We start from the raw sequence: 27,865 nt of genomic DNA on the forward strand, positions 1-27,865 counted from the left end.
AGGCATGAATATTTACGACGAATTCGCGGCGTATTTATTGCACGGCAGAAATACCCGGCATTTACGCTGTCCGTTTTTCAATCGACTGTCGCGAAGAACAAAGAGAAAGAGAGCGGGACTGCAGGAGGGTGTAAAGAGGGTGTATTAAGTGAGGGGTGCCACCTACTTCGCCTCGCCTCCTTTCTCGTCTCCTTCCCGGGGTGGCTCGTGCCACCCTCCGCAAGCTCGCTCTCTCTCTCTCTCTCTCTCACTCGCTCTCTGTCTTTCTCCCGCCGCAAGCTCTCTCTCTCTCTCTCTCTCTCTCTCTCTTGTCTTCTCTCTCCCTCGTGCAATCAATAATGTCCGCCGCCGACGTTCCCGACGACTGCGCAACGTAACACGCCGTAGCTTTCGGCGTCGCTGCGCAACTTTTCTTTCCTATACGCCGCGTATAATGGGCTCGATTAACACACACGGGGCTGTCCGTTTTGCCCTGCGCCGCGCGCTACGCCCGCTCGAATCCTGCACTCTATTATTTTTAGCATAGGTAATGTAACCCCGACGTGTCGTCCGGAGGATGAAAAATGGCCTTGTGCGAAGAGCACGCCAAATAGAACCGAAATATTACACGTTTAGAAAATGGACGCTCGGCACAGAGGGCCCGGTAATAGCCGCATTCAAACGAGCGGAACATTTACGTGGGAAAAGCCCGAGCTGATTTTCCTTCGGCGAAAATAATTCTCGCGGGTTTTGTTATTTTCGCGGGGGAGAGAGAGAGAGAGAGAAAAAAAACCCCCGACGCTTTCGGCACGAGAAAAATGCGCGCGATGAAATAATTCGCGAAGATAAATTTATAAACGATATTTAATTTAACAAAATAAATTGGATATTGACGAGCGTGTTTGACGGACGGGATGAATTTTGAAAAAAAAAAAAAAAAATCATCTTTTACCTTGGAAATAATTTCTCGCTCGCACAACTATTTCAGAGATTTATTTCCCTTGAAATGCGTCGAAAGTATATACATATATATATGACGTTAAAAATTCCTTCGCGGCGCGCCGCAACTTTCGTTATTGATATTGATGACATTGTATTTCTGTCATCCCTTCCCGCTCCGGCGCCTTCGATCGATTCCCGGATAAACCCGTGGCCGCGAAGATATCCGCAACTCCCGTGCAACAAACAGTCGTGACATAAGGCGTCCGTCGGAGAAACTGCCAACGCGTGCAGTTCGCCGCGTATCTCGCCGTGTGACCCAGATAAAAGAGCGACGGGGAGGATATGGTCAGGCGGAGCTCTCTTTTGTCTGCCTTTGCAGAAGTCGAGAAGTCGTCTCATCAGAGCATCTATTCTCGGCTCGAATGAGACACATCTCGAGAACCTAGTTAGCCGAGATGTGTCCCCCCCCCCCCCCCCGCTTTTCCTCTCCCACCCGCCATGGCGAACCCCGGTGAAATTAGAATTTCTAAACTGGAAAGACGCGGCGCGCCGTGAGGTGCGCGCTGGAATGGGAATGAAATGCGTTTTACATAGTTAAAACATTCGGATTCCTCGCTATTTCATCGGTGGCAATTTTCCTCGCGCGCCCGTAAAGCGCGTGTTCCGCGAAAGGTAATTAATACGGAACTCAATGCGCGAGAAGGTTCTTTCATATATATATATATTTTTTTTTTAATAACTTGTGAAAAGTGCAGAATAAAAATTTCTGGTGATTTTTTTTTCCCCCATCCATTTATCACTCACGGGGGTAAGTACTCGATTCTCGTAGGAATCGCCCGGCATCGATATATCGACCTTCGATGGACGAGCTCGGATTTGTTTTCGCGAATCATTCGTCCGCGTAATCGTCGAATTACAATGCATGCCATCGTGCGGTCGTTCTTTCCAAGTATATCAATAAATAATCCAGTGTCCGATGACACTGGTAGTGTATCACCGGGTGCGCGCATTGATTTAGATTATGGGCCAGAATTCCGCGGAGCTATCTGCGGCCAGCCCAGTCCCGTCCATTTACTATTCAAACAATGGCAGTCGATATACTGGAATGTGCGCGCAGACAGGAATTCCAATAATTGCGCCTATCGCGCCGCGTACGCGCACATACACGGCGCGGATGTGTGTGTGTGTGTGTGTGTGTGTGTGTGTGTGCACCGAGTCGTTATAGTTGGAGAGTAATGCAAGAAAAAAATGCGCCAATGGGCATTTTCATGTAATCAATGATGACGAGGCATTAGTCAAAGTCATCGCTATTTTGCTTTTGCCGTTCCGGGTTTTGCATCGAGCACGCGCGCTCCAAGATTCTCAACGGGAATATATTTTCCGAATCAATGCGCATCATCGCACCGACGCTGTAGATATATTTGTGTGGTAACAAGCCGGATGCGGATGCAGCGAAAATAACGCGCGGAATATGCTTGTCCTTTTTTCTCACAGAGAATGTGAAGACGAAGAAACCGATCGATCTGCCCATCCCGAAGAACGTGGACGATGACCTCGACGAGGATGAGGACGATCTCGACGATGAGGACGATTTGGACGACGACGCTGAGGACGAGGACAATTCTGACGGTGACGACGTGCTTAGCGATCAGCCCTTCGAGGACGACAGCGAGGAGGAGTACGATGATCTCGATGATTACGACACGACCACCAGGTGTTTATAAATAAACGATCGATAAGCACGATCGTCACGGTTTTGCAAATCGCAAAACCGTGCCAGTTAAGGGGATCCTAAAGTGGTCTGTTTTACCTATTTTTTTCAAATACACTTAACTTTTTGTTGGCTGTGTAGAATGAAAAGTCCTTTTCTGTAAGTAAAGTACATATGCTAATACACTACAGATGGTCGATTTGAAAGAATTTTGAAGAATTTGAAAAAACAGATACGTCTCTGTTTTACCTTCTATTTTTCGTAAAATTCGTTTTTTTTGGCTGCGTGACTTGAAAAATTCTTTCAAATCGACCATCCGTAGTGTATTAGCATATGTACTTTACTTACAGAAAAGGACTTTTCATTCTACTTGCAGCCAAAAAAAAGTTAAGTGTATTTGAAAAAAAAATAGGTAAAACAGACCACTTTAGGATCCCCTTAATATCGATTGAACTCTTGCCTTTTCCCGGAAAACAAATTGAGATTAATTTCTGCAGATTGGAAAAAAGATAATTAAATTTGAAACAGCTTTAACCGAAGTTGCTGTAATTCCTGTAGATATGGAAGTTGGATATAATTTTGTTGCATATCAGTCGACCGTCGACGACCGTTTCCACGACGGAGAAGATCAAGCAAGAGGTGACGGCGATGCCGCTGCCGGTCAGCACGAGCACGCAGCAGCCGTCGCAAACGCAGGGCACGCCCGATCCTTACCTGACGCACTTCGATCCGCGATCCGAGCATCAGAGCTACAAGCAGGCTCAGATGCGACTCGAGGAGGTGCACAAGGAGAAAGTCACGAAAGTAAGTTCGATTAATCGCAAGGGGAGGAGAGCGGGGTGCGCGATATTGTGCCGCGTGTCTCGAGTAGCGTGCACAAAGAAAAATACATACTGTATTAAATAAATACTACTTGTTTTAAGTATTTTATAAGTTCATATATCCGCAAATCTATCGTAAGTTCATCACAAGCATCAAATTTGTTCAAAATATATTTTGATTCTAGTAAAGTTTAATACAATCAAGAATATTAAATTTAAAAAAGAATTCTATTTGCTTATCAAATTAACCAAATCTGACTTTTCTTCGATACAATTTTATAATATTCTTCACCAAAAAATAATTACTTCTTTTGAGTATATTTTAAGACTATTATCAAGAAAATATTCTTTATTAAAGGTAATTGTTACTTAAAAAAAGGAAAGTAAGCCGAGTGATTACTTTTCTTAGCAATAGAATGATATTTTTCTGTGCGTGGAGAAAGCAAGTATAGATTTGGGATTAAGTCGAAACGTGAAAACTTGTATTCGGGAGAAGTGAAAATGAAAGACGAGTATCATGGCGCGGGACATTGGTGTCGAAATCTTTGTGCTACAACGCTTTCAGGTGATGAAGGACTGGAGTGACCTCGAGGAGAGATATCAGGACATCAGGGCCCACGATCCCGTCGCCGCGGACGCTTTCAAACGCTGGATGACGGCGCGATTCCAGGAGACGGTGGCCGCGCTCGAGGAAAGCGGCGCGGCGGAGAAGCATCAGTTAAGCGCGATGCATCAGCAAAGAGTGCAAGTACGTGGATAGCGCGCGATTAATGAAAACACCTTTGATCTGAATTCAACGAGAATCAAAGTTGCAAAATTAATATGAGCGAAATTTTTAAAATTGCATTAAACACAATTATTTTATCGCTTATAATTTTGCTGCGCCTCTAATAACTTGACGTTCGGTGAATTGAACAATAAATTATTCTTCCAAGGAGGCGGTTAAGCAGAGAAACGAGGAAGCTATGTCGTGCTACACCGCGGCCCTTAACGAGACGCCGCCGAATGTGAGTTTCCGCGTACTTTTGCACGAAGAATACTTTCCACGTTCTCCCGCCTAATGATCCCTCTATACGTTCTTCAGATGCACCGTATTCAAAAATGCCTGCAAAAGCTGCTGAGGGCCCTCCACAAAGACAGACACCACACAATCGCCCATTACAAGCACCTCCTCGACAGCAGTTTGGAACAGGCGCAGCGGGAGAAGCCGGCCACTCTGGAACACCTGGCGGAAATCGATAGGATTACCAATCAGAGCCTCTTGATGTTGGAACGGTAACGTATACTTCCATGTGTTTCACTTTAGAATATTTTAAACGCACGCGGGTCACGCGATTACCGTTGCATGCAACGCGAGAACGCCGCGCGACCGCAGAAAAAAAACGTTAGAGACTTACTTTTTCTTTTCATATCTGTTCAGATATCCGGACATAAGCGCGAAGATCGGCCGTCTCATGGACGATTACGTTTTGGCCCTCAGGAGTAAGGATGAAACTCCGGGACTGCTGTTGGCGATGACGCGCGAGGCGGAGGCAGCCATCCTCGACAAGTACCAGGCAGACGTCGCTAGCAAGCAGCAAGGTATTTATAGCGAGCCACCGTCCAGCAGACTCGCGCGAAACAAACGCACTCCACGTGCTGTCTTGTATTCTTGCAGAGAAGGAACATCAGAAGCAGCTCGAGCGGGCGCGCAAGGAACAACGTAAGGCGGAACGCGGCGAATTGCGCACGGAGCAAGAGCAACACGATTCGGAGAGCGACTCGGCAATCGATACCAAGGATATGCCAATGCTTTCGCAGCAGTCGGAACAGCCTGTCGCCGTCGCTGCTATGCATAATGAGGGAGTAGTCAGAGCAGCTCACAGCATGACTCACGATGTCTCTCATTCCGAGCCGGTAATAAAATAGCTTAACCTTATCTGCATGACCTTTCCGCGAGTCATCGTGGCCGCTGCTACTTGAAAACTTTACTGTCCGCTCTTTATCGTCATAAAAGACTCGATATCTCATTATCGTAGCTCGTCACGAAAACATGTCTTTATCAATTGTTTTCTGATTCCACAAATTCTTTCACTTTCGCAGGGTTATTCTGTAAGGCGAGAAGTGTATCACAGAGAAAGTCGATCCGTTTACTACACGCTCGCGTTCGCTGGCATATCACTCATGGCGGCTGGAGTTGTGGGTGTCGCGGTATTCAAGAGACGCAGCGCGAGAAGCCCCCACAGCCAGGTATCTTATCGTGTGAAAGAAGATATGTGTGTGTGTGTGCGAATGAGTAACGCGTTATATATACATACATATATATATATATATATATATATATATATATATATATCGATATCATAACGACGCGCAATTAATAACGCAACTGATATTTCTTGTTTTTTTGCGACAGGGTTTCATCGAGGTCGATCAGGCGGCCACACCCGAGGAGCGGCACGTCGCGAACATGCAGATCAACGGTTACGAGAATCCTACATACAAATACTTCGAGGTGAAGGAATAATTCGGCCGTCACCTGCGAGACTCACAGTTTTGATTTCCGAAAGCTGATCGCAACCACGTATTCGTTCTCGCGTATTTTCTTCAAGAATCTCATAGTATTTTGTTAGAGTAAGATATATAAATAGTATGTATATCTCTAACCTCCCCTCCCCCCTGCCCCCGAAAGAGATTCTTCCGAAGATCCGGACATGTACATTCCCGAGGAAGCGCGCCAACTCAATCCGAACTTGCGTCTCCTAATCGGCAAATCACGCGCTATGCGAGCCACTTGTACACACTCCGGCGACACGTCGCGGTGCGAATCGTTTTTGCGAAAGGATTGACAATATGTGTAAAATAAAATTTGTAGCAGGGACAACGCTAGATGGGAACGAAACGGATTCTACGGGAGACAACGCGATGTAGAATTCAACGTACCTATGTGCCATACGAAACCACGAATCTTACACGCTATCTTCGGAAGTATCTCATACATTGTTTTTATTACGTTGTCATACACGTCGATATAAAAACGCAGGAAGGAGCGCTCGTGTTGTAAAAGTATAGAAGAAAAAAGAAAAAAAAACGCCGTTTTTAGAGTTACCTCGATGTTCCTTCGCCTCTATACATTTGTGCGCCGCAGCCGAAAGCTCCGCGGATCGATCGCCGATCGGCATTCCAGCCGATCGCCCTCGCTCGCCGGGGCGAGCATTACGATATTTCGAATGACGATAGAACACGCGTTTACACGAACGATTTGCGGGCGCGTTGTCGTTGCGCTCTTTGCTGTATTTTTAGGTTCTGATATTTTCGGAGATAATCAATGGCAATAATGCAGCTTAAATACTACACAAAAAAAAATAAAATAAAATAAAGGCGATAGCGATCGTAGTAGCTTGTCATTGGGAGCAGCATAAATAGAGAATAAATACTCCGATTAATCGCGTAATCGTTAACGTTATGCTAAAATAACCGAGCGCGAGCGAGCTACGCGACACTCTTGAAATATCAGAACACACACACCATGTCATCGTTGCACGTTTACACCCGTCTTCGTGATGCAGCTGTTTTTTCTCTCCGTCTCCGTTCGATTCCCACTGCCTGGTTTCTCTCGATGATCTTTTTTCAGTACTTAACGTCTACTTCTAGATGATAAAAAAAAAAAATCTTAAAATGTAAGGAAATTAAGAATCATTGACGTATCTCGAGTTAATGGCGACGAGGAAGCAGGATGCTCTTATCATTCCACGCGAAAAAGTCCACTGTTTTTCAGTCGAGGTGCTGAGAGAACGCTAGTATGGAGAATGTTCGGCAGCTTCGTTCGATCTCGCCGAGAAACGGCGGCCGTTCGCCATCGAGGAGGTCACGCCGACGCTGCCGAACAAGAGGAACAGTTCAACCGGAGATCATTTTCGAGTGGCATTAGTACCTCCGACTTGTTGAGTCGAAAGAAAAAAAAAAAAAAAAGACAAAAGTGGCAGCTGTTGAAGTAATCGTCTTTCTCTTTCGTTTTCGCGTTTTGCGTTCTCGGAAAAAAAGGAAAAAAAAAAAGATCGTTCATACAATAACTATCTTAGGATATTATTAATTATATACGACGACGACGATGATGATGATATAATATATTACACGTTTAATGCTTATATATTTGTATATGGTCAAATGGAAAAAAAAAAAAAGGTAGTAGCCCGCACTTTAGCGCCTGGGTCGCGTGGGGAAGCACAGCATTTTCTCTTTCTTTTCTCATTCACCTCAGAACACGCTACGCGCTTTCGTCGGACTTGTTTTTGTGGAAAAGGAGCACCCGCGGTGCGATGCGATGCGTTCGACTCGGCGAATACGAGACGCGCGAATGCGCTGCCAGTCCACAGAGCCCATTACCGTCCCTTCGGCCATCAGTGGTTGTGATCAGTGATAATATCCAATCGTGGAGTCGTAAAGAGAGATCTGAAAGAAGAAAAAAAAAAAAAAAAGAAACATCCGAAGGATCTTTTTCGTCCGAGAGATCGGGATATCTCTTCGCTGTCCGAAAGATTGCGACGCTTTTTTAGTGGTCTAAAAGATTAGAACGTTTTTTAATCATCTTTACAGCGTTTTTGAATCATCTTTTCTATGGCGGCGGCATGACGACGAGCGAAGTGCGCCGTCAATCGAACGATCGCATCGCACCCCGGCGTGTTCGGGCCGCGGCCGATGCACCAGCCGCGCGTATTGACGCGGCGAGTGATTTACATGCGAAAGGGACGGACACCCACGGCTCGGCGGCGCGCGCGATTATTACGAACAGGCGGCGAGCAGGCCGCTGAAAGAAGCCGCCGTTCCGTCCCTCAATATTCCGCACGGTCCACGCGTGACGTACGTACATTCCCAGTAACGTGTTAAGTCGGCGAACCCTTCGATCGCGCTCACTTTGCTACGATTGTGTCGTGCGCGGCACGTGTTCGATCGCCCGCGGGAATTCAAAGGGCGATTGAAGAAAAAAAAAAAATTCCTTAGATATTATTATTCCTAAGCGCACGTGAAGCAGCTGCCTTTCCTAACTATCTAGCGCGAGTCTCACACACACACACCGATCGTTTGTCTTCACGCAACTCCGGTGGAAAAGGGTGTGTAATAACCGATAAACAAAACAACAACAGGATGCAGGACACAGACACACACATATAAACAACACATCGCTGAATGTTAAAAATATTATTTTAGATATATTATAAGACGATAGCAATTATACCAGTGAATGTATTATGACTATATGAATAACAAGATAGCATCAATGCGTTAACAATAATGATATAAAATATCTGTTATATATGTATATGTGTGTGTGTGTGCGACGTATGGATAATATATATAGATATATATATATATACAAATATATATATGAATATACACATGCATATACATGTATACTTATTAAATTAAACTAAACATTATGTACCTATAGCGTATATATAGTCGTTAAACAACATTGACAACATCGCATATAAAGAAACCTGACCTTGATACGGATTCACAGATGCTGAAGACTCTCTTGAGCGAATTGTAGAAGGGGCTTGTTATTTTTCTAAGGCTCACACGGAGCTAGTGCTGCTCTCGCGGAAAGATAGTTTGCGATTATACGATTGGCTTGCGTTAAGGATGATTTAGGCACGCGTGCAATATATATATATATATATATATACACACACATATATATACTGTATCGTTCGCTAAAATTTAAATGATTAAGTGCAAAGCAAAACACGGCGAATTCGGAATACGCGTATAAGTATGTGAATCGGCTCACCGATATTTATCGACGGTAGAAACGCGCGATCGCGCCATACCGAGCAACAACGGTCCAATGCTCTCCCGATGACTTTCGTAGAAGACATCGGGGAGGTATCAGTATTAGCCAGTAGTCGAAGCATATCACGTTTCGGTGATTCGGTTGTGGCGGGAAAAGAAAAAAAAAAAGGTAGAGATAACGTGAGAGAGAGAGAGAGAGAGAGAAAGTCGGCGCGCGCGCTTCAAGATACTGTGAATTTGCATCGGGCCACCTCCGTATATATAAGTTTAAGAATTGATTTTTGTAAAGAGGTAATAAGTATATATATTATATCGAGGTAAACTTAGCTTAAAAGCCATGTGAGACGTGAGGAAAAGGAGAGGAAGAAGAAACAAAGAAGAAGAAGAAAAAAAAAAAAGAAATATACGTCCTTCGAGTCGCAGTCCAGAGATTAGCAAGTCTTACAAGAGACGGAGAAAGAGTATAATAATGAAATCAGACTTTATTTTTACAATTTTTTCGGTGTTTCCTCGCGCGCTACCCCTCTCGTCGTCCGACGATTGCGGTACACAGCGCGATATTGTGTCCTCGCGCTGCTACTTTCGATCCCGAAAACGTTTTTTTTTTTTTTTTTTTTTTCTTTTCGTCGACCTTTGCGCAACGTGATAACAAAATCTGGTCTCGCCTCCGTTACCAAAAAAAAAAAATAAGTAAATAAAATTTACAAACGTTAATGTAACTTGAATCCTCGTCTTGTATGCGAAAGGCTTAACGCGTCGTGTTATGTATGTATAAGTATAATGTATATGAAGGCAATGCGTGGCGCAAGGGAAACTATATAATTGCTCCCGATATGTTTCCATTCGTAGCGTCGAAAATTCGAAGAAATATCACTACGTGCGAAAGAATTTTGCTTTCTTCTGTGAACAATAGCAATCCGTAGAGTTTTTTTTTTTTCCGCGCGCCGGAAGCGGTGCGGAGACAAAATTGATTAGCGGCCGCCAATCGGCGCGGCTATCACGGGCGATCATTCGTACTTGCACAGCGTGTTATTGGAATTTTTAAGATCAGAAATTTTAATCCTGCATAATTATGCCGGAAAATCTTGCGTAAAGAACAATTTGCGTTTTCTCTTAAATGCATGGAATAATTAACACGTAATATATACACATGTAATAAATATTTATATGCTCTCACATATGTGTATCGTGTATTTTATACAACGCGCGTGTTTGTACATGCGTACTTTGTGTTTTTTTTTTTTAAACAATTTTCAAGGATTGAAGGGCTCGAGAATATGAGGTCGGTTCGTAATTCGTGAGGTCTATTTTATAGACGCAGTTTAATACTTAAAGTGCACCTCGCAAATTCCGGACTCGCTTCGCCCTCGCGCCGTCCCCTTCGATTCTTCCCGATTGATTCGATTGAGGGAAAGTAATCGTGATTTGCTGTTGTTCACGAAACACACACAAGGGGCAGTGTCGAAAGACTAAAAACAAACTCTCCTCGTCCCTCTTTCTCCTTCGCAGGTGTTTCTCCTCGCCGCTCACAAGTTTTAACGCATTACACCCCGTGAAAAGAACGTATTGTGTTTGTGGATATATGTAATTTTACTTATCAATAAATAAATTATAAAGAACTCCCGCTGTGAGCTCTCTTCATTACAATCGTTGCAAAAACACGCGATAAGGACAGATTAAAGCAAACTGTTAACCGGATGTCGTTCAATTATATCATTTACCGATGGCGGAATTAAAATAGACCTTGTATCATTGCTGATAACGATTACAAAATTTGTTGGCCGAACGCTTGCATCTTTCCGGGAACATTTTTCACTTTTTCGCTGCGCATTTAAGCAGTGAGATAACAATGCGACGTGTACATAAATTTTATTTTGTCGGACACACGTATTGTGTATGATTCTTCAATGTTATTTGCTTTCTTGTTTTCTTTTTTTTTGTTTACTTGAAACGCGCGACAAGTTGACGTTTCATTCTCTACCGCTTTTACGATAATTAGCGGTCGACTTCATTTGCAATGCTACCGAAATTGTTTTTAATCTAAGAATGTAAATGCATTCGCTGCGCGATGACGACAATGACGCGCACGACGTTGTCCGCCACTTGGTCGCGTTTTGCGAGCAAAAATAGTCTCGCGACAAAACTATCATCGATCGCACGTATCGTTACTGACGCGGCGTCGAGGTACGCAACGCGGAAACATTATCGTCAATTTGCATGTTCGCTAGTCACTATTCGTGTTTTCTTCTAGAAGTTTTTTTTTTTTTATTTTAATTTTTGGCCAATTCGTCGAAGCGTTGGGACCAGTATTGCTCGAGGAAGAGATTTAATTTTGATTAAATCAATTTTTTCTCGCTATCTGTAGGTAAGATTACGTTGAATCGAAATATTCGTAAAGAGTGCGAAAGTTTCGTGGAATTATAATTTAAAAGAAAATAATGATACAGTTCTCGGCTCAAGTTTACTTAATCATTCAAACGTCGATGCATCGAGTCTTATCTCGCTAATGAACCATGTCATATTGGAGTCGCATTCATTACTGTTATTTATTCATCAATATAAAAATCATGAAGCTGGAATCAGCAGATTTTTATTCTATCCATTCAATAATTATTCCGAGATATATTTCATGTTAAAAATAAGAAATTAATGGTCTCTCAAGAAATTTTCGCGCTAATAGAAAATGAATTCCTTTATCAACATTTTCTTCAAAACACTTTGGGCGATTAAATTGATCAAATTATCTTGAAATCCGCTTGCTATAAATCATTATTCAATATAATACAATTTATTTGTTTAAAAAATTGCGCAATGTCGATCGACGTTCTTTGTTTCGCCAGTCGTTCTTACTGCATTCGATATGCAAAAATGTAAATAGATCTTGAATCATCGATTCAATGTTACAGCATTGCACGATAATCTATTAGGTCAACTGATTTGCGCGAGACAAAGAAAGTTGCGCGTGAATCACATTTCTTATCTTTACGACGATCCTTCATCCATTCGAGACAGAGAGATTCCTATTGCGCATCCAAACTTTTGACATATCAAGCACGAGGGAGCGAGAGGGCGCGAGGGAGGAAGGGAGATAGAGAGAAAGGCATACACGGGCGGCACTGAAAACTGGAGCGCGTTCTCGCATTGTATCGGCGAAGCGCGACAGTGAAACCGCTCGCTGAATGTCAAGTGCCAAGTGGCAAGTTTTTTACGGTGCCGCGAAGCTCGCTGTGACATTTGTGCAATCTTCGTCCCTCGTCGCCCCGCCTCGATCTTACGGAATGACGGGCGAGTCGTTGTTTTGAAGTGCAGCGCGACACAACAGCCGCCCGAAAATTAACCTAAAAGAAATCACGCTTATTATTCACGATGCGCGCATTGCATAATCATTAAGACAGTTCCGAGTATCACGTGGGGCTCGGCTCGTAGATTCGCGTCCGTCGGCAGATGCGCCAGTAGTCGAAGATGCACGGCACAGTCGTTCGTTCCGCCCGTTAGAATTATTTACAGTTAAGCGACCAGACGGTGCGCTGCCCCGAATCGGCGCCGAGACACGAAGAGCAGAGAATCATTCGGGATCGACTGGGATCGTTCAGATGTCAACGCACAACGATGACTTCGAGAGACCGTTCGAGGATTTCGAGCCGCTGCAGTGGGGCGCGTTGCGGGAGATGTGCCGCGCCAGTGTGGAGTACTTCGCGCCCCAGCAGGACGAGAACAGCGTCCGGATCAAGGCCGCGCTCCTGGCGATCCTGGACCACCTGGACCAGCTGCAGCCGCTGTACCGGGAGATAGCCAAGATCGCGCCGCACTTCGACTTCGACGAGGAGACGCCGGGAAACGGGTACCGAAGTTTCCTCCTGTTGGTCGACAAGTGCGTCATGCATTCCGGCCAGATCTGCCGGAAGATGTACTATCAGAAGGACTCTATGCTCTTCCGGAAGAGTTATTACATGAAGTAAGTGTGCAGCCCGTAGAAACTGCGGGTCGTAATGTTTGCTCAGTAAATGCAACACCGAATGTTCAATTTGCAAATTTGCAGGGAGGTGGAAGCGTGCTCCCAGCTGTTGGCCTCGCTGTATACATGTTTACAACATTTGAAAACATTGTACACATGGAGTATAGAAGTGATGAGCGATGGGAAACCGTCATTGTTCGCGTTGGGAGATCACACTGCTGAAGAGCTCCTCAGCCAGGCGGAAGACATTAATCAGTACTGCTTTTACGGCAGGTGCTTAGGATTTCAGGTATCTGTGATTGATCTACAAATGACCTGTAACATTTTTTTTCTCGAATAACTGATCGCGTAAATGGTATTGTTTGCTTTTTTTTTTTGCAGTTTTGTGATAGCTTGAAGCATGTATTGAAGACCTTGTCATTCTGTATGGCATCCTTTAGTGAAATGTATTATAATAACGGTACACTATTAGGACGTTGTGCCAATTCCGTTAAATATTTATTGGACCCTGAAGCAAGAGCACGTCGCATCGTTAACGTATCTCAACATGCTGATATCTCTTTCTGCCAAGCATTTTGGTTCCTGAATGAATCTGGTAAGACATAAAAAAAACTCGTTAAATTGCATCAAGTGAAAACAATTTTTTTAAATTGTATTCAATGTTGGAACACGTATTGTTTAAACATTTAAATGATAAGAAATGTCTTTTTTTTTTTTTTTTAGAAATAATGACTATAATGAGCCCCTCATTAGCCATTACTCAAGTAATATCTATTCCACCCGAGGAATTGATCCTACCTACTCTCGACGGCGGCACTATTCCGATTCCAATACCAAATAGTCACATTGGGAAGAAGCCGATCCACGTTAGATTGTTGAGTTCCAAACGGCGCATAGGACTGGTAAATGAGATGTCAATTTACTTTCTCTCCACGTGCAAAATGCTGGTAATATTTTTTTCACAAGCAACATTTCAAGGTCGGATCCGGCGGTATCGGAGGGGAATTGCTCGGCCTGTGCGACGAACTGATCATTCACATCCACGGAGGTGGATTCGTGTCGCAGACGTCGCGGTCGCACGAAATGTACCTGCGTAGCTGGTCCACGACACTCGGCGTGCCGATCTTAAGCATAGACTACAGCCTGGCCCCGGAAGCTCCCTATCCTCGCGCGCTCGAAGAAGTGCTGTACGCTTACGCGTGGGCATTGAAGCATGCTAGTACGTTACTCGGAAGTACGGCGAAGAAAGTGATACTCGTCGGTAAGATAAATCTATGATCGAACAGCTGACAGCTGATTATTCAGTTCTGTAAAACGGAAATGATCTCTCACAGGTGACTCTGCGGGAGCAAATTTATGCTTGGGCGCCACTCTGAAATGCCTGCAGTTAAACATAAAAAAACCAGACGGTCTCTTTATAGCGTACGCACCAGTGCTCGTAGAGTTTGTCCCGTCGCCCTCTCGACTGCTCTGCCTCACGGATCCGTTATTGCCGTTTGGCTTTATGATCCGATGCTTGAAGGCCTATGCAGCGTGCGACAACAAAAAACCCACAAAGTAAGATTCTAATTAAAACTATTGTACCTTTGCATTAAAAGTTTAAATTTTGAAGTAGAACGCGTACGGATCGCCTAAGCGTTCTCGTCCGCGCGCACATGTACGTTGATGTACGCACGTAATCAAGTTACTTTGCACAACAGGGAGCAGGAGAATGGAGAATGCGCGAAATCGGATACAGAATCCTTTGCGGAAGTGAGCGAAAGTGATCTCATAGCGTTAGCTCTGAGCCCGAACGGTGACGATGCGAACGGCGCGCAGAAATTAGTATCCCTACCGTCCGATTCGACGTTGAATTCTGTCAGTCTGACGGAAGTCGATGGTACATATAAATCAGACGAGCCTATATATATATCCTACTTACGATTTAATCGACGTACACACCTCTGGAATATATATACATTTTGAAAAATCTTTGCGATAGGTGCTGAGTGCCCGAAAACGCAGGCGAAGTCTCAAGAATATATCAACAGGTTTTTAAATATGTACAGAAGTTCCGGCCTCGCTTCGTCATCGTCGCCTGCAACAAAAAACGGCGGCGTCAGCAGAGATGGTAACGTCTCGGGACAAAGTAACAAATCGTGGTCTCTGTTCGGATGGTCTTTGGGCAGAAATAGCAATAAGGAGATCAGAGAACTCGATACGGAGAACGTCCGAAGTCCTACCGAAGAATTTATCTTTACGGTACCAAGGGATCCCTTCTTGAGCCCTTATCTCGCGCCAGATAACATGCTAGCTCGCATGCCACCTATAAAGATGCTGGTAAGCATTTAGATTTTTATCAGTAATATGCAGTGTGTTAATATGTTTTTAGCTGCATTAAGTGAAAAGTTTTGGAGCAGACTGTACGTGTGTATATTGCATTTCTAGACGGTGCATCTTGACCCTTGTCTTGATGATTGCGTCATGTTTGCGAGGAAGCTTCGCTCGCTTGGCAATAAAGTTACGCTGGATATATTATCAAATTTGCCGCACGGATTCCTCAATCTTTTAGTGGTAAAACTCTCTTATTTACTATTCTATAAATCTGAATTATTTTAATGGAAAATAAATAATGGACAATGAAAATAATATATATAGTGAAGATAAAAATTATGTTTTTGATTTCTTTGATTGCATCGCTTTGTTGTAGGTTTCGAAAGAGGCGGCGGAAGGTGCGGAAATCTGTGCCAGAAAATTGAAAGAGTTGCTGGAGCTGTAACTATGTAATATTGAAAACTTATTACTGTTATCAAAAATATATATATGTTAATTTAGAGTAAACGGGAAACGTACTTCAATGTCGCAAAACGCCTATTTATACAGCGAATGTAATTGTGTCTAGATGCGACCAAGCATCCATCATTTTTTTTCAGCGGCTTAACTATTTGTAACGTTTCACGGTGTAGGCGTATAATGAGCAATGCTGTATGCTAATTTTCTACTATATTAACCATTGTTGTTATTGCATATTAATGTGATTGAGATAACTAATATCTTGATTGCATCTGTAATAACAATCCAACATATCGATGTGTCGCATTGCAACATTATTCAAAACAATTAAAATACGGGGATGTATTCCGAGTCCATTAAATGTTCTGGTCACAGCGATATTAGCGAATAAGGATACAAATATCCTGCACGCAGTACTATAGATATTTAGTATTATATTTTGATTTCTTTTTACACACATGTATTTCTACACGTATGTATATCTTGTATATCCACATGAGCTATATATTATATTAGATAATAAATTATGTAAAGATTGCACGTTTTTTTCGTGCATTAATTCTGCAATACTCATTTTACATGACAATTTTGAATATGTAAAGCAATTATAAAGTGCAATATTTGTTATTTCTTATACATATATTTTTAATATGCATGCAATCATTTTAACGCCACAATTTTCTAAAAATGAAAAAATTTAAATATTGTGTAAAAATTTTTAAATACATCTGAGTAGAAAAAGATTGATGGACAATAAAAACATATGTATGGTAAACAATGGAAATTATAATTTTGGTCTTTACACCCAAAGGAATATTTTTATAACACGATTGACTCTTAGATACTGAACATGCTGAACAGTCAGTGAATTTGTTTCAACATATTTAATGAATTCAAATAAAAAAACTTACTGCAATCATTCGTTAATACAAAAAAACTGATTAAAATCTTCTATTCAATGAATGAATTATTCAGACAATTGGATAAACATTGTTGTTTTCTGAATAATCAATGTGTATGCAGATAAGGGAGATTATTTGACTCACAACACAGCAAAAGATATAATATAAAATGATTTTATTGACAGAACATGGGTATATATGCAATTCTAAATTATGAAAAAGATAAATTAATGAAAACAATGCTACTTATGAGTTGACAGTTTGATGATTTGTTTGATTTGCTCGAGGACGCAGTGTTTTTTGCAGCACATGTGCATCTGCTGGTTCTATTCTCTTATAGTAATGCTCTTTAGTTTCGACAATTTCAAATCCAAATTTCTTATAAAAGTCAATCGCGCCTTCATTACTTATTTGAACATGTCTGCAAATGTGAAATAAGCGTTATTAAAGTGAAATACCCTCTTGTGAAATTGTTCATTAGAGTAACACAAATGCACATTATACTTACAGGAAAATGGAGTCAAAATTTCCATCTTTGTTAACATAGTTTAAAACATGCTGGACCATAACAGTGCCAATTCCTAATCTTCTGTATGGATAAAGACAACCCAATGTCATTATATATAACCGTCTAGAATTTTCTGAAGTATCTACACGACAGCAGACTGCCCCGACCTGAAAATCACGACATAACGCATAAATACTTGTGTTTACGTTTTGTTTACACTAAAGTTTAAATTAGATTTTTTATTTTTTGCTAGCAGAACACGTGTAAAGAAATTTAAGTAAACTATTAATATATACTATGTAGCATGCATTTCTCTTAATTAATCTTATCTATACAGATTATTCAACTTTTACTAAGTTATGCATTTATCATCATTTTTTTCAGTATCCCTCCCTCATAATCTTTACAGAGCATGATTTGAGAATTGTTATACTAGAATAATCATTTTAAATACCACTATGTCATTGTAATATGCTAGTTTGGCGAGTTCTCCAGCTTCTAGTACATCCTTGTAAAACTTTTCGTTATATGAAACTGGGAATACGACTTGATTTAATAATTTCAGTTGCTTTATGTTATGTGGTGTCACGTCGCCTAATTCTATTTTAGACCTGTAATTAAATACAAATGTAAAATTCAAGATAGAATGGCTATCTCGGCATGTGTAGCTTGGACAAATTCTGAAGGAAAGTATGACATTTGATCACAATCGTGAATGTTTTTCAGAGCGTTTTTTCATCTGGATATATCAGCGAGCGATCAACAAGACGAGAATATATAGTTATTTGAATAAAACTGCGCAAAGAAACATAACCTTCAAAAATTTACATCACTAACCTGGTCATCTTGACGGGCGCTGAAGAAACTTTGTGCTCTCAGCGCGGTGTGCGGAAAGTAAATCTTCGCATGCGCAGCTTGACTTTTGAAAATATTTTCGTAACTACTTCGAGGGCCCGGAGCGACTGGAGGTATGTAGGAGCAGTGACTTTATCGACTATTTCGGCCACACGATATAATAATTACAAAAATCAAAAATTGACGCTGCGAATAAAAGTAATTAAAATCTATTCTTATAGAACGATTGCTCTTCAATCGCTTTATATTATATTAGTATGTACATTATGTATATTAGTAAGGATTGATAAAAAGAATTTCAACCGCGATGTAATAATTAAACCTTAAATTTAAAACATATCTAATGTACTATGGATATAAGAAAGATAATTTTTCAAAAATATTAAGTTTATATAACAGTTTAAAAAATTTATAAAAATCTAGTGCTTTCTATGCATCATTGCTTTCAATAGTTGGCAGCACTGATTGTACGCATCAACATTTATTAATTTTTATAAATAAAAACTAAACAAAAATTAAAAATCTAACAATAGAATTTAAAAAAGCGATTGAGGAGCAATTGTTTCATAAGAATAGATTTTTTTTTTAATAAATAAAATTATTTGCTAAGTAAAAATTGGTGATTATTTTCATGTATAATTTTATTAATATTAATAAATTAAGTGGAACAATTACGGATATCGAAGAAGCAATTGAAGAGCAATTCTTTGGTGTATGTTTCGACATAGTTACTTTTTTTCGCAACGCCAACTTCCGATTGGTAAAAGTCGGTATATCTTCTCATAATGAAGAATTTGCATAGTATCCAAATTTTCATTGCACAACGTCATTCCGTTATCTCCACGCTAGATGACGCGCGCAACGCGCCGCCATCTTGTACACCACATGACCTCGTTGCCGTGTCCCGTGACCAGCTCACGTGAATTTTGACAAATTCAAACGTTTTTTTTTCCGGCGGCGAGGGATGGACATTTTGGAGCAGCAACTCGAACAGCAGGATGTCAGGTAGCGTTTACGTTAAATATCGACCGCCTGATTATGCGAACACCTATCCCTTCCGTCTCGCCCGAGGTCTCCTCAAGGTCATCATCACTTAGTGCACAGTGCGCACTTACTTACGCCGTAGGATCGACACACAGGCGTCGAAGTAATACACATAGCATGAAACTCCGTTAAGATGAGACGATAACGCGCCTCAAAGTGTTGTTTAATTTTGCAGCGTCGTGAAGGAAGACGGCGATGGCTCGGGGATTGTTATAGAGGAAACGGAAATCGTGGATTGCGACGGTAAGAGCATACTGCATTCGGCAAGAAATTTTCAACTCGTACATCTTCACTTGCAAACTATACTACTGTCGGATTTACTTAGAATAACTTGTTCAATTTTGTGTTGTTAAAGATCAATTTACATGGATGTGTTTTATTTTTCTCAGGGGAGCCTGTTGCAGAGGATGAAATGCATTATCAAGAAACCTTAGCATATCGGTTTGTTCAAGTGAATGGTACGCCAGATATACAATCAGCCAACGAGATAGAACTGCCTGTGTCGCAACCAGGGAATAATACAGTGCAAGTTCTGACGTCACCTTTGAACGGACAGTTTTATGTTATTGGCAACGCGAACGATGTCTTCACCACAGCCCAGGCATCGAGATCCTTGATGCCAAGGGCAACCGCTTTACAGATAGAAACCCCAAGAAATTGTACCGCTGGCTTGAAGAAGGTTCAATACAATTTATCATTATTTCACTCGCTTTAAGTACGTGAGAAGTAATTTTTTTCGGCTCTATTAGAGGGACGACAGGCGGAGAGCAACGCACAATGAAGTTGAACGTCGGCGTAGAGACAAAATAAATAACTGGATTGCAAAGTTAGGTAAAATCATACCCGAGTGTAATCCTAGTACTACTACGACTGGCAGTGGCAGCAGTGGAGAAGGAAAGACCAATTATGAAACTCAGGTAAATAATGAAACTTTTATTGCTCAAGTATCTTTTTAACGACTGTTATTCTTTCACAACAGAGTAAAGGAGGCATTTTGGCAAAGGCCTGCGAATATATAGGAGAACTGCGCACAGCTAATCAAAATCTAAGTCAATGTTTACGGGACAACGACAAACTGCGGCAAGAAATCACGGCGCTAAAACAATTAGTTGCCCAATTAAAACGTGAAAATCTCCAACTCAGATCACAAATATCACCCTCGTCATCGGCCACTAGTACTGACGTTGTACATTTGAGTTCGTAAGCTTCCTCTAATTCATGAGTTAGTAATTCTTTCTGTACATACTAGGATTTATGAATGTTATCTTACCATATAGGGGATCCTAAATTTTCGTTCTCTTTTGTGACAACTTGCACCAAACTTTAACAAGTTTTCAAATATTCCGACTTCCTTGTGCAAATAAAATCAGATGCTTTTCTAATGAAATAAGATTTGTTCTTTATAGCTGAACTGGCTGCACTAGAACTAGACTATTTTTTTTTCTCCACGTTGGAAACAAAAAGATAAACTCTGAACTAGTGCAGCCAGTTCAGCTATAAAGAGCAGACTTATAGTCATAGCTACACGTTCATGCTTTTATAATGTCAATGCTACAAGTTAATCTTTTAATTTATTAAAATTAGCATCACTTTTTATTTGGCGAGTAAAAACAAATTTTCAGCTTGTACAAATAATATCCAAAAATTTCTTTAGAGTTAGAATACTTTTAGTGTATTTTTTAAAGACATTTTTTAAATAAATTGCACTATCAATTTCTGCACTTGATCAGTTTTTATAATACAATCAAAAGCATGACGACAAAGTTGGAAAAGATTATTTCGTTTTATTACGTTTAATTATTATTTTAGTGAAATACAAATACGTCACACAGAACAATTGCATATAATACTTGAAAAATCTTAATCTCGTAAATTCTCAGAAAGAAAAAGGGATCGGATTGTTCATATCAATCACACTATTAATGTACATACAACATATGCATTTAATTTATATATTTACTAAAAGAATTTTTGGAATTTTAGAAATATATATGTATATCATATATTGAGTGAGTACAAAAGTTTTAATAATTTTTCTGTTTTTTTTTTCTTTTTTTTTTTTTATATATTCTTTTACAACCGTGTAGTTATGACTGATATTTGAAAAATCGATCTGAATGGACACGGAAGTATCACACGTAGACGTAATATGCCAATGCAGTTGGCATACATGGGAATATCGTGGCTGTGAATATCAAAATGTTAACAATTTTTTTTTTTCGCAAAACTGATTTTTAAACGGCGGTGCAACCAAGATTACTTTTGAAAGAAAAGGTAATTTTTGTTGATTTGCATTGACTTGCGAATACGACGATCACGCAACTGTGCAAAGTTCGTTACATATTTTTTATTTTTAATACTGTTTTCATAATTGTATAGGGTACTTCATAGGGCGAGTTAAGAATTAACTTGTAAAAATAGATCAATTATACACATATGACTGTATATTTACACCTGTATATATACGCGTATGTGTACATATGCATAGATCAGTGTGTGGATGTGGCAATAACATATTTTTTTCAAGACGAGATGATTCTGTGAAAGAAAAAGCGCGTTAGAATTAATCCACCAAGCGTTAGACGTCGGAATGTAATATATCGTTAATGTACATAACGCGAGGTTATTGTTGTATAATAATTATTATTATTAAAACGAAGTTTATTGAGAATCGTTTTAATTGATTTGGCAATACCGTTATCCACCCTCACAAGGCAAGTCCTCTTGTGCATAATTTTTTATTGTTTCTTTTTTTTTTTTACATATTATACATTGGAAATGATATCGAAGTCAATGGAACACTGGTCGGTCTCATCATGCGTATATTCTTTTCCTTCTATTTATCTTCACAACGACGACCCTACACCTCGATCATTTATCTAATGTGTGTTCTTCTCTAAACTTAAATCATATTTGTAACGTTTTACTGTTAAGGTATATATATATAGTATGCTTAATTATGTGCAGTTGCGATCATCACTTATCGCACTTAAATAGTACATTATATGTTACAATACTCCACTTAATACTCCGCGATCCAATATCTTGCGAGATAAAACTGCCATGTCATCCACATGCCACGTGTTTGATAACTCGAGAGTATTTCTTTTTCATATAATAATTCTAGTCTGCGCGCGTCAGGATAAAACGGGAAGCTATTTCATACCTTCGTTTATACACACAGAAAACATGTGAGAATATCAATATTTCGGATTATTCAATTGCACTTTCAACAAAGCGGACAAAAAAAAAATCAAGTGTCTCCGCGAGGGGAAAGATTGACTTTTTCTGGTAATATTCGACTAATTACCAATTAGCTCTCGGTTCTCGATTCAAGCAAGTGAATCCTCGACGTAGAGCCACATCTCTTCAAATATACGCTTTGAACGCATTTAAGAATGTCCCGTTTTATTGTCTCAATCGTCACGCGTATGACGTGTTGCATTGTCTTGTGTATAGTTCCGCCGCGCGGTGTCGGCTAATATCGGAAGTTGTTTCATAACTTTTCTATTTACAATTCGGGCACTTTCAAGAATACATGTTTATGGCAAATAATACATGACATAACGCTGTTTGTGATCGTATATTCGGCAAGCTATCTGCATTCACAAATTAGACCGGGACATCCTTAAATGTTAGAGCCAGATAATATTATAGAACAATCAATATCTTAAAATTGCTTTTAACAAGTGACAAGCTTAGAAATTTTAGTCCTCTAAATTCCTGAATGCCTGTTGAATATCCTCGTGCAGCTGATCAAAGTCCGCCCTAATTTTCGCTTCGCCGTCCTTAACAGGATCCTAAAATTTCAAGGCAAAGAATAAAATAATAAAATTCATCACATCACATCTGACTGCAACAGCGTGATAATACATTTAAAATTGCTCACCTTGAATTTCATGGAACTCAGTTGATAAAGAATATTGCCCATGCTGTCTCTAATGACGTTCCACGTGATTTTATTATCTGACTGGGCTGTTGATTCCACCGCGTGTCTCGCCATATCGTAGAACGCAATCATGTTTCGCAGCATTCCCACGGTTTTGTAGAATGGACAGAAACGATCGTACGGCGAGTAGCTAAAAGAAATTGCAAAAAGCATTAGAAAACTCTTTCGCAAGCTACGTCGTATCTATTTATGTCATTCAACATTTATAACAAAATCACAAAAATATCGCGAAACGATTCCGTACCTGTTTTGTTGCAAGAAGTCGTCCTTCAGCAATTTCGCCACCTCGAGCGTGATTTTATCCGTTTCGGCGAGCGAAGCCTTACCCACCAGCTGCACGATTTCCGACAGGTCTTCTTCCTCTTGCAAGATTTCCTTCACTTTCGTCCTCAGCGGGACGAACTCCGGGAAGTTCTTGTCGTAGAAATCGTCCAACGCTCGCAAATACTTGCTGTACGATATAAGCCAATTGATGGACGGGAAGTGTTTGCGTTGCGCAAGCTTTTTATCCAATCCCCAGAACACCTAAGAATCAAATATTAGTTTATCGATGTCGCTTTCCTTTTTACACGCACCCGGACGTCGCGTTCGTACCTGTACGATACCGAGCGTTGCGCTCGTCACAGGATCGGAAAAGTCACCGCCTGGCGGCGACACAGCACCGACGATACTGACAGACCCTTCACGGTCTGGATTTCCCAGACATTTCACCCTACACAAGAATTCAAATCCAATTTAATCGCATCGATTAAAGCAACCATATCAGTGTTGATGTAAAATCCCGGCAAAAATCGTAATTTTAATTAACATTTGCAAAGAGACATGTAGTAAATTGCAACGTCGCAGAAAATGCTCGACTAATAATGAAATCTATGCACGCGACACGATAGCGTATCGTACCTTCCAGCACGTTCGTAGAAGCTGGCCAAACGAGCACCGAGGTAAGCAGGATAACCGGAGTCGGCAGGCATTTCAGCCAGACGACCCGAGATTTCTCGAAGAGCCTCGGCCCAACGGGACGTCGAGTCCGCCATCATCGAAACATTGTAGCCCATGTCTCGGAAGTATTCAGACAGCGTGATACCTGCGTAATGAACGGAATGGATTACTCGTTGGATGCAAAGTTTCATTTACACGCGTAATGTGCAATTTTCCTCGATAACTTATCGCGCACCGGTGTAAATGGACGCCTCACGCGCGGCCACAGGCATGTTGGACGTATTGGCAACCAGAGCGGTACGCTTCATGATGGATTCGGTGACGCCGTCGATTTCCACGGTCAACTCTGGAAAATCGCGCAGCACCTCGGACATCTCGTTGCCGCGCTCTCCGCAACCGACGTAGATGATCACGTCGGAGTTGGAATACTTGGAGAGGGCCTGCGAAATGACGGTTTTACCGCAACCGAAAGCGCCGGGAATAGCCGTGGTTCCACCTTGCACGCATCTGGAAACAAATCGAACGCACGTTCTGAGTGTCTCTCCAGTGTAAAGAGCACACCTAGATATTTGAAGGCAAATTCTTACGGGAAGAGAGAGTCCAAGACTCGTTGGCCAGTGAGTAGAGGATGATTAGCTGGCAATTTTTCAGTAACTGGACGAGGTTGACGAACTGGCCACACCTGCATGCAACCATAAATTCACAACATGCAATACATTCAAAACGATACATTCAAATGTACATATATTCGACCTACAGACCTGAAGCATAGTATATTTCTGTCTCTCGCCGTCAAATTCGGTTTCCAAGACGATGTCCTACAAGAATATCACATATTTACATGAGTTTTACATAATACGAAGAAAATGTATGTGAAATAAAATCATTTAATACGAAGATCTCACATCAACGGTGTAGTTGCCAGCAGGTGCGACGTAGGTGACAGTGCCTTTGCACTTGGGCGGAAGAATCATGCAATGCTTCACCAAAGTGTTCTCGTGCACAATGCCGTACAAGTCACCGCCTGTGATGTGGCTGCCGTTCTTAACATTTTGCGGATTAAATTCCCAGGAGGCGGTACGCGAGAGCGCTGGCACATTGACACCCTTCGGGATGTAGATTGAGCTCGTGAGCTCGTTGATGTCCTTCAACGGACGTTGAATACCGTCGAAGATGCTGCCGAGAATGCCGGGGCCCAATTCGACGGACAATGGCTTTCCAGTACGAAGCACAGGATCGCCAACTGTTACACCGCTTGTCTCTTCGTATACCTGAACGCATAGAATTAATTATCTTAATATTCCAAAATGCAGGTAAAATGCGTGAATATATATAATTGGACGCTTTGATATACCTGTATTGTAGCCATGTCACCTTCCAATCTGATAATTTCTCCTACCAATTCGTAGTAGCCAACTCGCACCAGCTCGTACATAGCAGATCCAGACATCTTTTCAGCAGTGACGACTGTGATAACGGAATATTAAATGAGAAAACGTGCAACAGGAAAAATAAAGAGATGCATGTGAAATAAACTAACCAGGTCCAGATACTGCGTAGACAAATCCAAACTTGCCTTCCCGGTCCTCATTTACAATCTTCAGTAAACTTTGGTTCGTCATTTTGAACAATTAATTTACCTGGAAACAAAATCAATCGTTCAGTAATCTACTACAAACTTGAGACTATAAATGTTTTGCTTAATCACATTTGTTATATCTCTGCATTTAATATAAAACATGTTTTTATGTTTAGCAGAAAACAATGTAGATTATAAAGAACACAAAAAATATGCAAATTGAACATTTTACCCTCAAATAATATGTTATTATTGTCTTTATAATACCTGTATTTTATTAAAAATATTAGAAATAGATATATAAAAAATATTAGATAAATATATAAGAAATATAATATATTAGATAACATAAAAGTGTGGATTTTTACTCATATTTTTTCTAATTGCTACAATACACTTATGGATTAGATAAAGCAAATACAAAAAAACAAGTTGTGATAGCACGAATCGACATGCCTCTAATATTTATTATTTTATTATTGTCATAGTTTAGTCTAGAATTTGGTTCACATCTTTTCCTTTCATCCATTCTCCCTCACACTCACTCTTCTTCATTTCTTTTCCTCTTTCCCTCTCCTTCATCCCTCAATGTGCCTTTAATAATTTATGAATTATTCAATTACACAAATTCTAAATTTATACCAATCAATAAATCTTTCCAGCTGTGTTTTCTATACTTTTAACCAATTTTTCTTTTCTTTCTCTACTTCAAGTTTGAATACACACCTGTTTCATTTTAAATAAATCTAATAATGTAAGAAATCTCAGTAATAAAAATTGTAAATCTAATATAAATAAATAGAGCAGTATAATATTCTTTTTTAAGCTACATTTTTACACTTTTCTACATTAATTTTTTCCCTGATCGCATTCACAAGGAGAGAAAAAGAGCCTAAATGTACATTTCTCATTAATAAAATAAATAAGATATGAGAAAAACACAAAGATATATATAAGCAACTTGCTAATTCGGATTTTTTCGATTATTCTTCGCAACAAGCAATCCTGTGCGGTTCACAGCCGAAAAAGTCGGACCTACGGAAAAGTTCGGCTGTCACACGCTGGCAGCGATTCACGTGAGCAAGCCGTTCAAAAAATAGGCGTAGCCCCGCGAAGACCGCGAGCCGTCTGCTAGGCAAAAAGAAAACACTTTCTCGTCGCAGACGACCGCGATCGATCGCGCGAACATCGACGTGTGATCGAACGATCGGCAGGCGCGTCGTGACTGAAAATCGGCCTAAAATTCGTAGATTTGACGCCTGATCGGAAAAGCGATGGCGTACGCAAAGTGCCACTGGATCGATACTACGCGCGCCGGAGTTCGTTCGCTCGCTCACGTGAAATTCGGCGAAATATTAAACTGGAATTCACCTGAATGATCGAGAGACTGGGATTGTCGCGCTTCGGGACGACCAATTCTGTATAATACTCACGACGAATGCGACGTTTTCCAGCGTAGTTGAGCCAACGACGAGAACTGTGCTTCTCAGAGTCAAGTCTAGCTGCTATCACAAGACAGGTCAGCTGACTGAATCGCGTGTCGATCCTCAATTATCGAGCACACGCGCGCATTAGGTTGAGTCCGCATGAAAGCGACAGATTGTCCTTATCTTCAAATTCGCGCGAATTTAAATTTTTGTGAAGAATAGATGACTTTGTCAAAATTGAGATAAAATCCTGTAAAAATGTGTACGTGAGATTTGTTTATCTTTAATTTATAATTTAATTTATAACAAAGAATTGTAATGGTAGTTTTCCACCAAGAGACACAAGCGACACAAAAGTATTATTCTCTCTGTTGCTCATTGAATATCGAACAAAGGCAGAGTGATACTTGTGTCGATTTGTGTCAACTTGTGTCCTTTGCTGGAAAACATACAATGCCTGATCTTCTATGGTTGTTTTCCAGCAAAGAACACAAGTTGACACAAATCGACACAAGTATCACTCTGTCTTTGTTCGATATTCAATGAGCAACAGAGAGAATAATACTTCTGTGTCGCTTGTGTCTTTTGGTGGAAAACTACCAAAATTCGTATTTTATAAAAAACAAACATAAGAAAAAATAAAAATTATATTCTTTTTTATAAAAAATAAATAAATAAGCAAAAGTATAAAAAATTAGGAAAAAGAAAAT

General features: G+C 40.7%; 5 protein-coding genes across 10 annotated transcripts in view; 3 read left to right on the plus strand and 2 right to left on the minus strand.

Annotated features, from left to right (window-relative positions):
* Positions 1-10,844, plus strand: part of Appl (amyloid-beta-like protein) — a 43,788-nt gene extending 32,944 nt beyond the window's left edge. The window contains exons 7-15 of one of the 3 annotated variants that reach the window (XM_067351591.1): positions 2,416-2,635; positions 3,226-3,436; positions 4,019-4,201; positions 4,389-4,460; positions 4,538-4,728; positions 4,934-5,034; positions 5,111-5,349; positions 5,536-5,682; positions 5,849-10,844. In XM_067351591.1, coding sequence (XP_067207692.1) covers positions 2,416-2,635; positions 3,226-3,436; positions 4,019-4,201; positions 4,389-4,460; positions 4,538-4,728; positions 4,934-5,034; positions 5,111-5,349; positions 5,536-5,682; positions 5,849-5,959 — 1,475 coding nt within the window. In that variant the 3' untranslated portion in view covers positions 5,960-10,844. Of the gene's footprint in view, positions 1-2,415; positions 2,636-3,225; positions 3,437-4,018; positions 4,202-4,388; positions 4,461-4,537; positions 4,729-4,873; positions 5,035-5,110; positions 5,350-5,535; positions 5,683-5,848 lie in introns of all 3 variants that reach the window. The other 2 variants (XM_067351589.1, XM_067351590.1) reach the window with 2 other exon arrangements.
* Positions 10,845-11,358: 514 nt separating this feature from the next.
* Positions 11,359-16,511, plus strand: Hsl (hormone-sensitive lipase). The gene is made up of 11 exons (XM_012374305.2): positions 11,359-11,590; positions 12,721-13,180; positions 13,265-13,469; positions 13,562-13,775; positions 13,904-14,082; positions 14,159-14,441; positions 14,515-14,737; positions 14,881-15,059; positions 15,162-15,499; positions 15,608-15,733; positions 15,870-16,511. Exons 2-11 carry the CDS (start codon positions 12,819-12,821, stop codon positions 15,936-15,938), a joined length of 2,178 nt encoding a protein of 725 aa, XP_012229728.1. The 5' UTR covers positions 11,359-11,590; positions 12,721-12,818; the 3' UTR covers positions 15,939-16,511.
* A 501-nt stretch (positions 16,512-17,012) lies between these two features.
* Positions 17,013-18,347, minus strand: san (Probable N-acetyltransferase san). Its single transcript, XM_012374311.2, has 4 exons — positions 18,200-18,347; positions 17,817-17,973; positions 17,363-17,529; positions 17,013-17,275 (listed from the first exon to the last, which is right to left on the minus strand). Exons 1-4 carry the CDS (start codon positions 18,205-18,207, stop codon positions 17,101-17,103), a joined length of 507 nt encoding a protein of 168 aa, XP_012229734.1. The 5' UTR covers positions 18,208-18,347; the 3' UTR covers positions 17,013-17,100.
* Positions 18,348-19,071: 724 nt separating this feature from the next.
* Positions 19,072-21,932, plus strand: LOC105676544 (upstream stimulatory factor 1-like). Of its 3 annotated transcripts, none has more exons than XM_012374541.2 (5): positions 19,072-19,222; positions 19,437-19,504; positions 19,651-19,940; positions 20,011-20,178; positions 20,241-21,932. In XM_012374541.2, the coding sequence occupies exons 1-5, from the start codon at positions 19,182-19,184 to the stop codon at positions 20,463-20,465; spliced, it is 792 nt and encodes a 263-aa protein (XP_012229964.1). In that variant the 5' UTR covers positions 19,072-19,181; the 3' UTR covers positions 20,466-21,932. The 3 variants fall into 3 exon arrangements, with proteins under 3 accessions (XP_012229964.1, XP_012229965.1, XP_067207708.1); XM_012374542.2 differs by having other exon boundaries at positions 19,100-19,364; positions 19,419-19,504; XM_067351607.1 differs by having other exon boundaries at positions 19,100-19,364.
* Positions 21,933-21,983: 51 nt separating this feature from the next.
* LOC105676545 (V-type proton ATPase catalytic subunit A) lies at positions 21,984-27,310 on the minus strand. Of its 2 annotated transcripts, none has more exons than XM_012374544.2 (12): positions 27,162-27,310; positions 25,690-25,789; positions 25,504-25,616; positions 25,055-25,420; positions 24,911-24,967; positions 24,737-24,831; positions 24,385-24,656; positions 24,111-24,294; positions 23,805-23,922; positions 23,455-23,735; positions 23,151-23,340; positions 21,984-23,061 (listed from the first exon to the last, which is right to left on the minus strand). In XM_012374544.2, the coding sequence occupies exons 2-12, from the start codon at positions 25,769-25,771 to the stop codon at positions 22,969-22,971; spliced, it is 1,851 nt and encodes a 616-aa protein (XP_012229967.1). In that variant the 5' UTR covers positions 25,772-25,789; positions 27,162-27,310; the 3' UTR covers positions 21,984-22,968. The 2 variants fall into 2 exon arrangements, with proteins under 2 accessions (XP_012229967.1, XP_012229966.1); XM_012374543.2 differs by lacking the exon at positions 27,162-27,310 and adding an exon at positions 27,100-27,118.
* Between the last annotated feature and the right edge of the window lie 555 nt (positions 27,311-27,865).

This window comes from Linepithema humile, chromosome 3 (genome assembly GCF_040581485.1).
Source record: "Linepithema humile isolate Giens D197 chromosome 3, Lhum_UNIL_v1.0, whole genome shotgun sequence".
NCBI lineage: Eukaryota > Metazoa > Arthropoda > Insecta > Hymenoptera > Formicidae > Linepithema > Linepithema humile.

What these genes read in the sequence shown, in the direction of transcription:
- Hsl (XM_012374305.2), top strand. Translation starts at nt 12,819, where the DNA reads ATGTCAACGCACAACGATGACTTCGAGAGACCGTTCGAGGATTTCGAG. An exon ending in TTGGTTCCTGAATGAATCTG is followed by an intron (nt 13,776 to 13,903) that starts GTAAGACATAAA and finishes TTTTTTTTTTAG; the next exon opens with AAATAATGACTATAATGAGC. An exon ending in TGCCACCTATAAAGATGCTG is followed by an intron (nt 15,500 to 15,607) that starts GTAAGCATTTAG and finishes TTGCATTTCTAG; the next exon opens with ACGGTGCATCTTGACCCTTG.
- LOC105676544 (XM_012374541.2), top strand. Translation starts at nt 19,182, where the DNA reads ATGGACATTTTGGAGCAGCAACTCGAACAGCAGGATGTCAG. An exon ending in GTACCGCTGGCTTGAAGAAG is followed by an intron (nt 19,941 to 20,010) that starts GTTCAATACAAT and finishes CGGCTCTATTAG; the next exon opens with AGGGACGACAGGCGGAGAGC. An exon ending in AGACCAATTATGAAACTCAG is followed by an intron (nt 20,179 to 20,240) that starts GTAAATAATGAA and finishes CTTTCACAACAG; the next exon opens with AGTAAAGGAGGCATTTTGGC.
- san (XM_012374311.2), bottom strand. An exon ending in CATATTACAATGACATAGTG is followed by an intron (nt 17,530 to 17,816) that starts GTATTTAAAATG and finishes CGTGATTTTCAG; the next exon opens with GTCGGGGCAGTCTGCTGTCG. An exon ending in AATTTTGACTCCATTTTCCT is followed by an intron (nt 17,276 to 17,362) that starts GTAAGTATAATG and finishes TCACATTTGCAG; the next exon opens with ACATGTTCAAATAAGTAATG.
- LOC105676545 (XM_012374544.2), bottom strand. Translation starts at nt 25,771, where the DNA reads ATGACGAACCAAAGTTTACTGAAGATTGTAAATGAGGACCGGGAAGGC. An exon ending in CTACGCAGTATCTGGACCTG is followed by an intron (nt 25,617 to 25,689) that starts GTTAGTTTATTT and finishes CCGTTATCACAG; the next exon opens with TCGTCACTGCTGAAAAGATG. An exon ending in TGAGTTCCATGAAATTCAAG is followed by an intron (nt 23,062 to 23,150) that starts GTGAGCAATTTT and finishes TTGAAATTTTAG; the next exon opens with GATCCTGTTAAGGACGGCGA.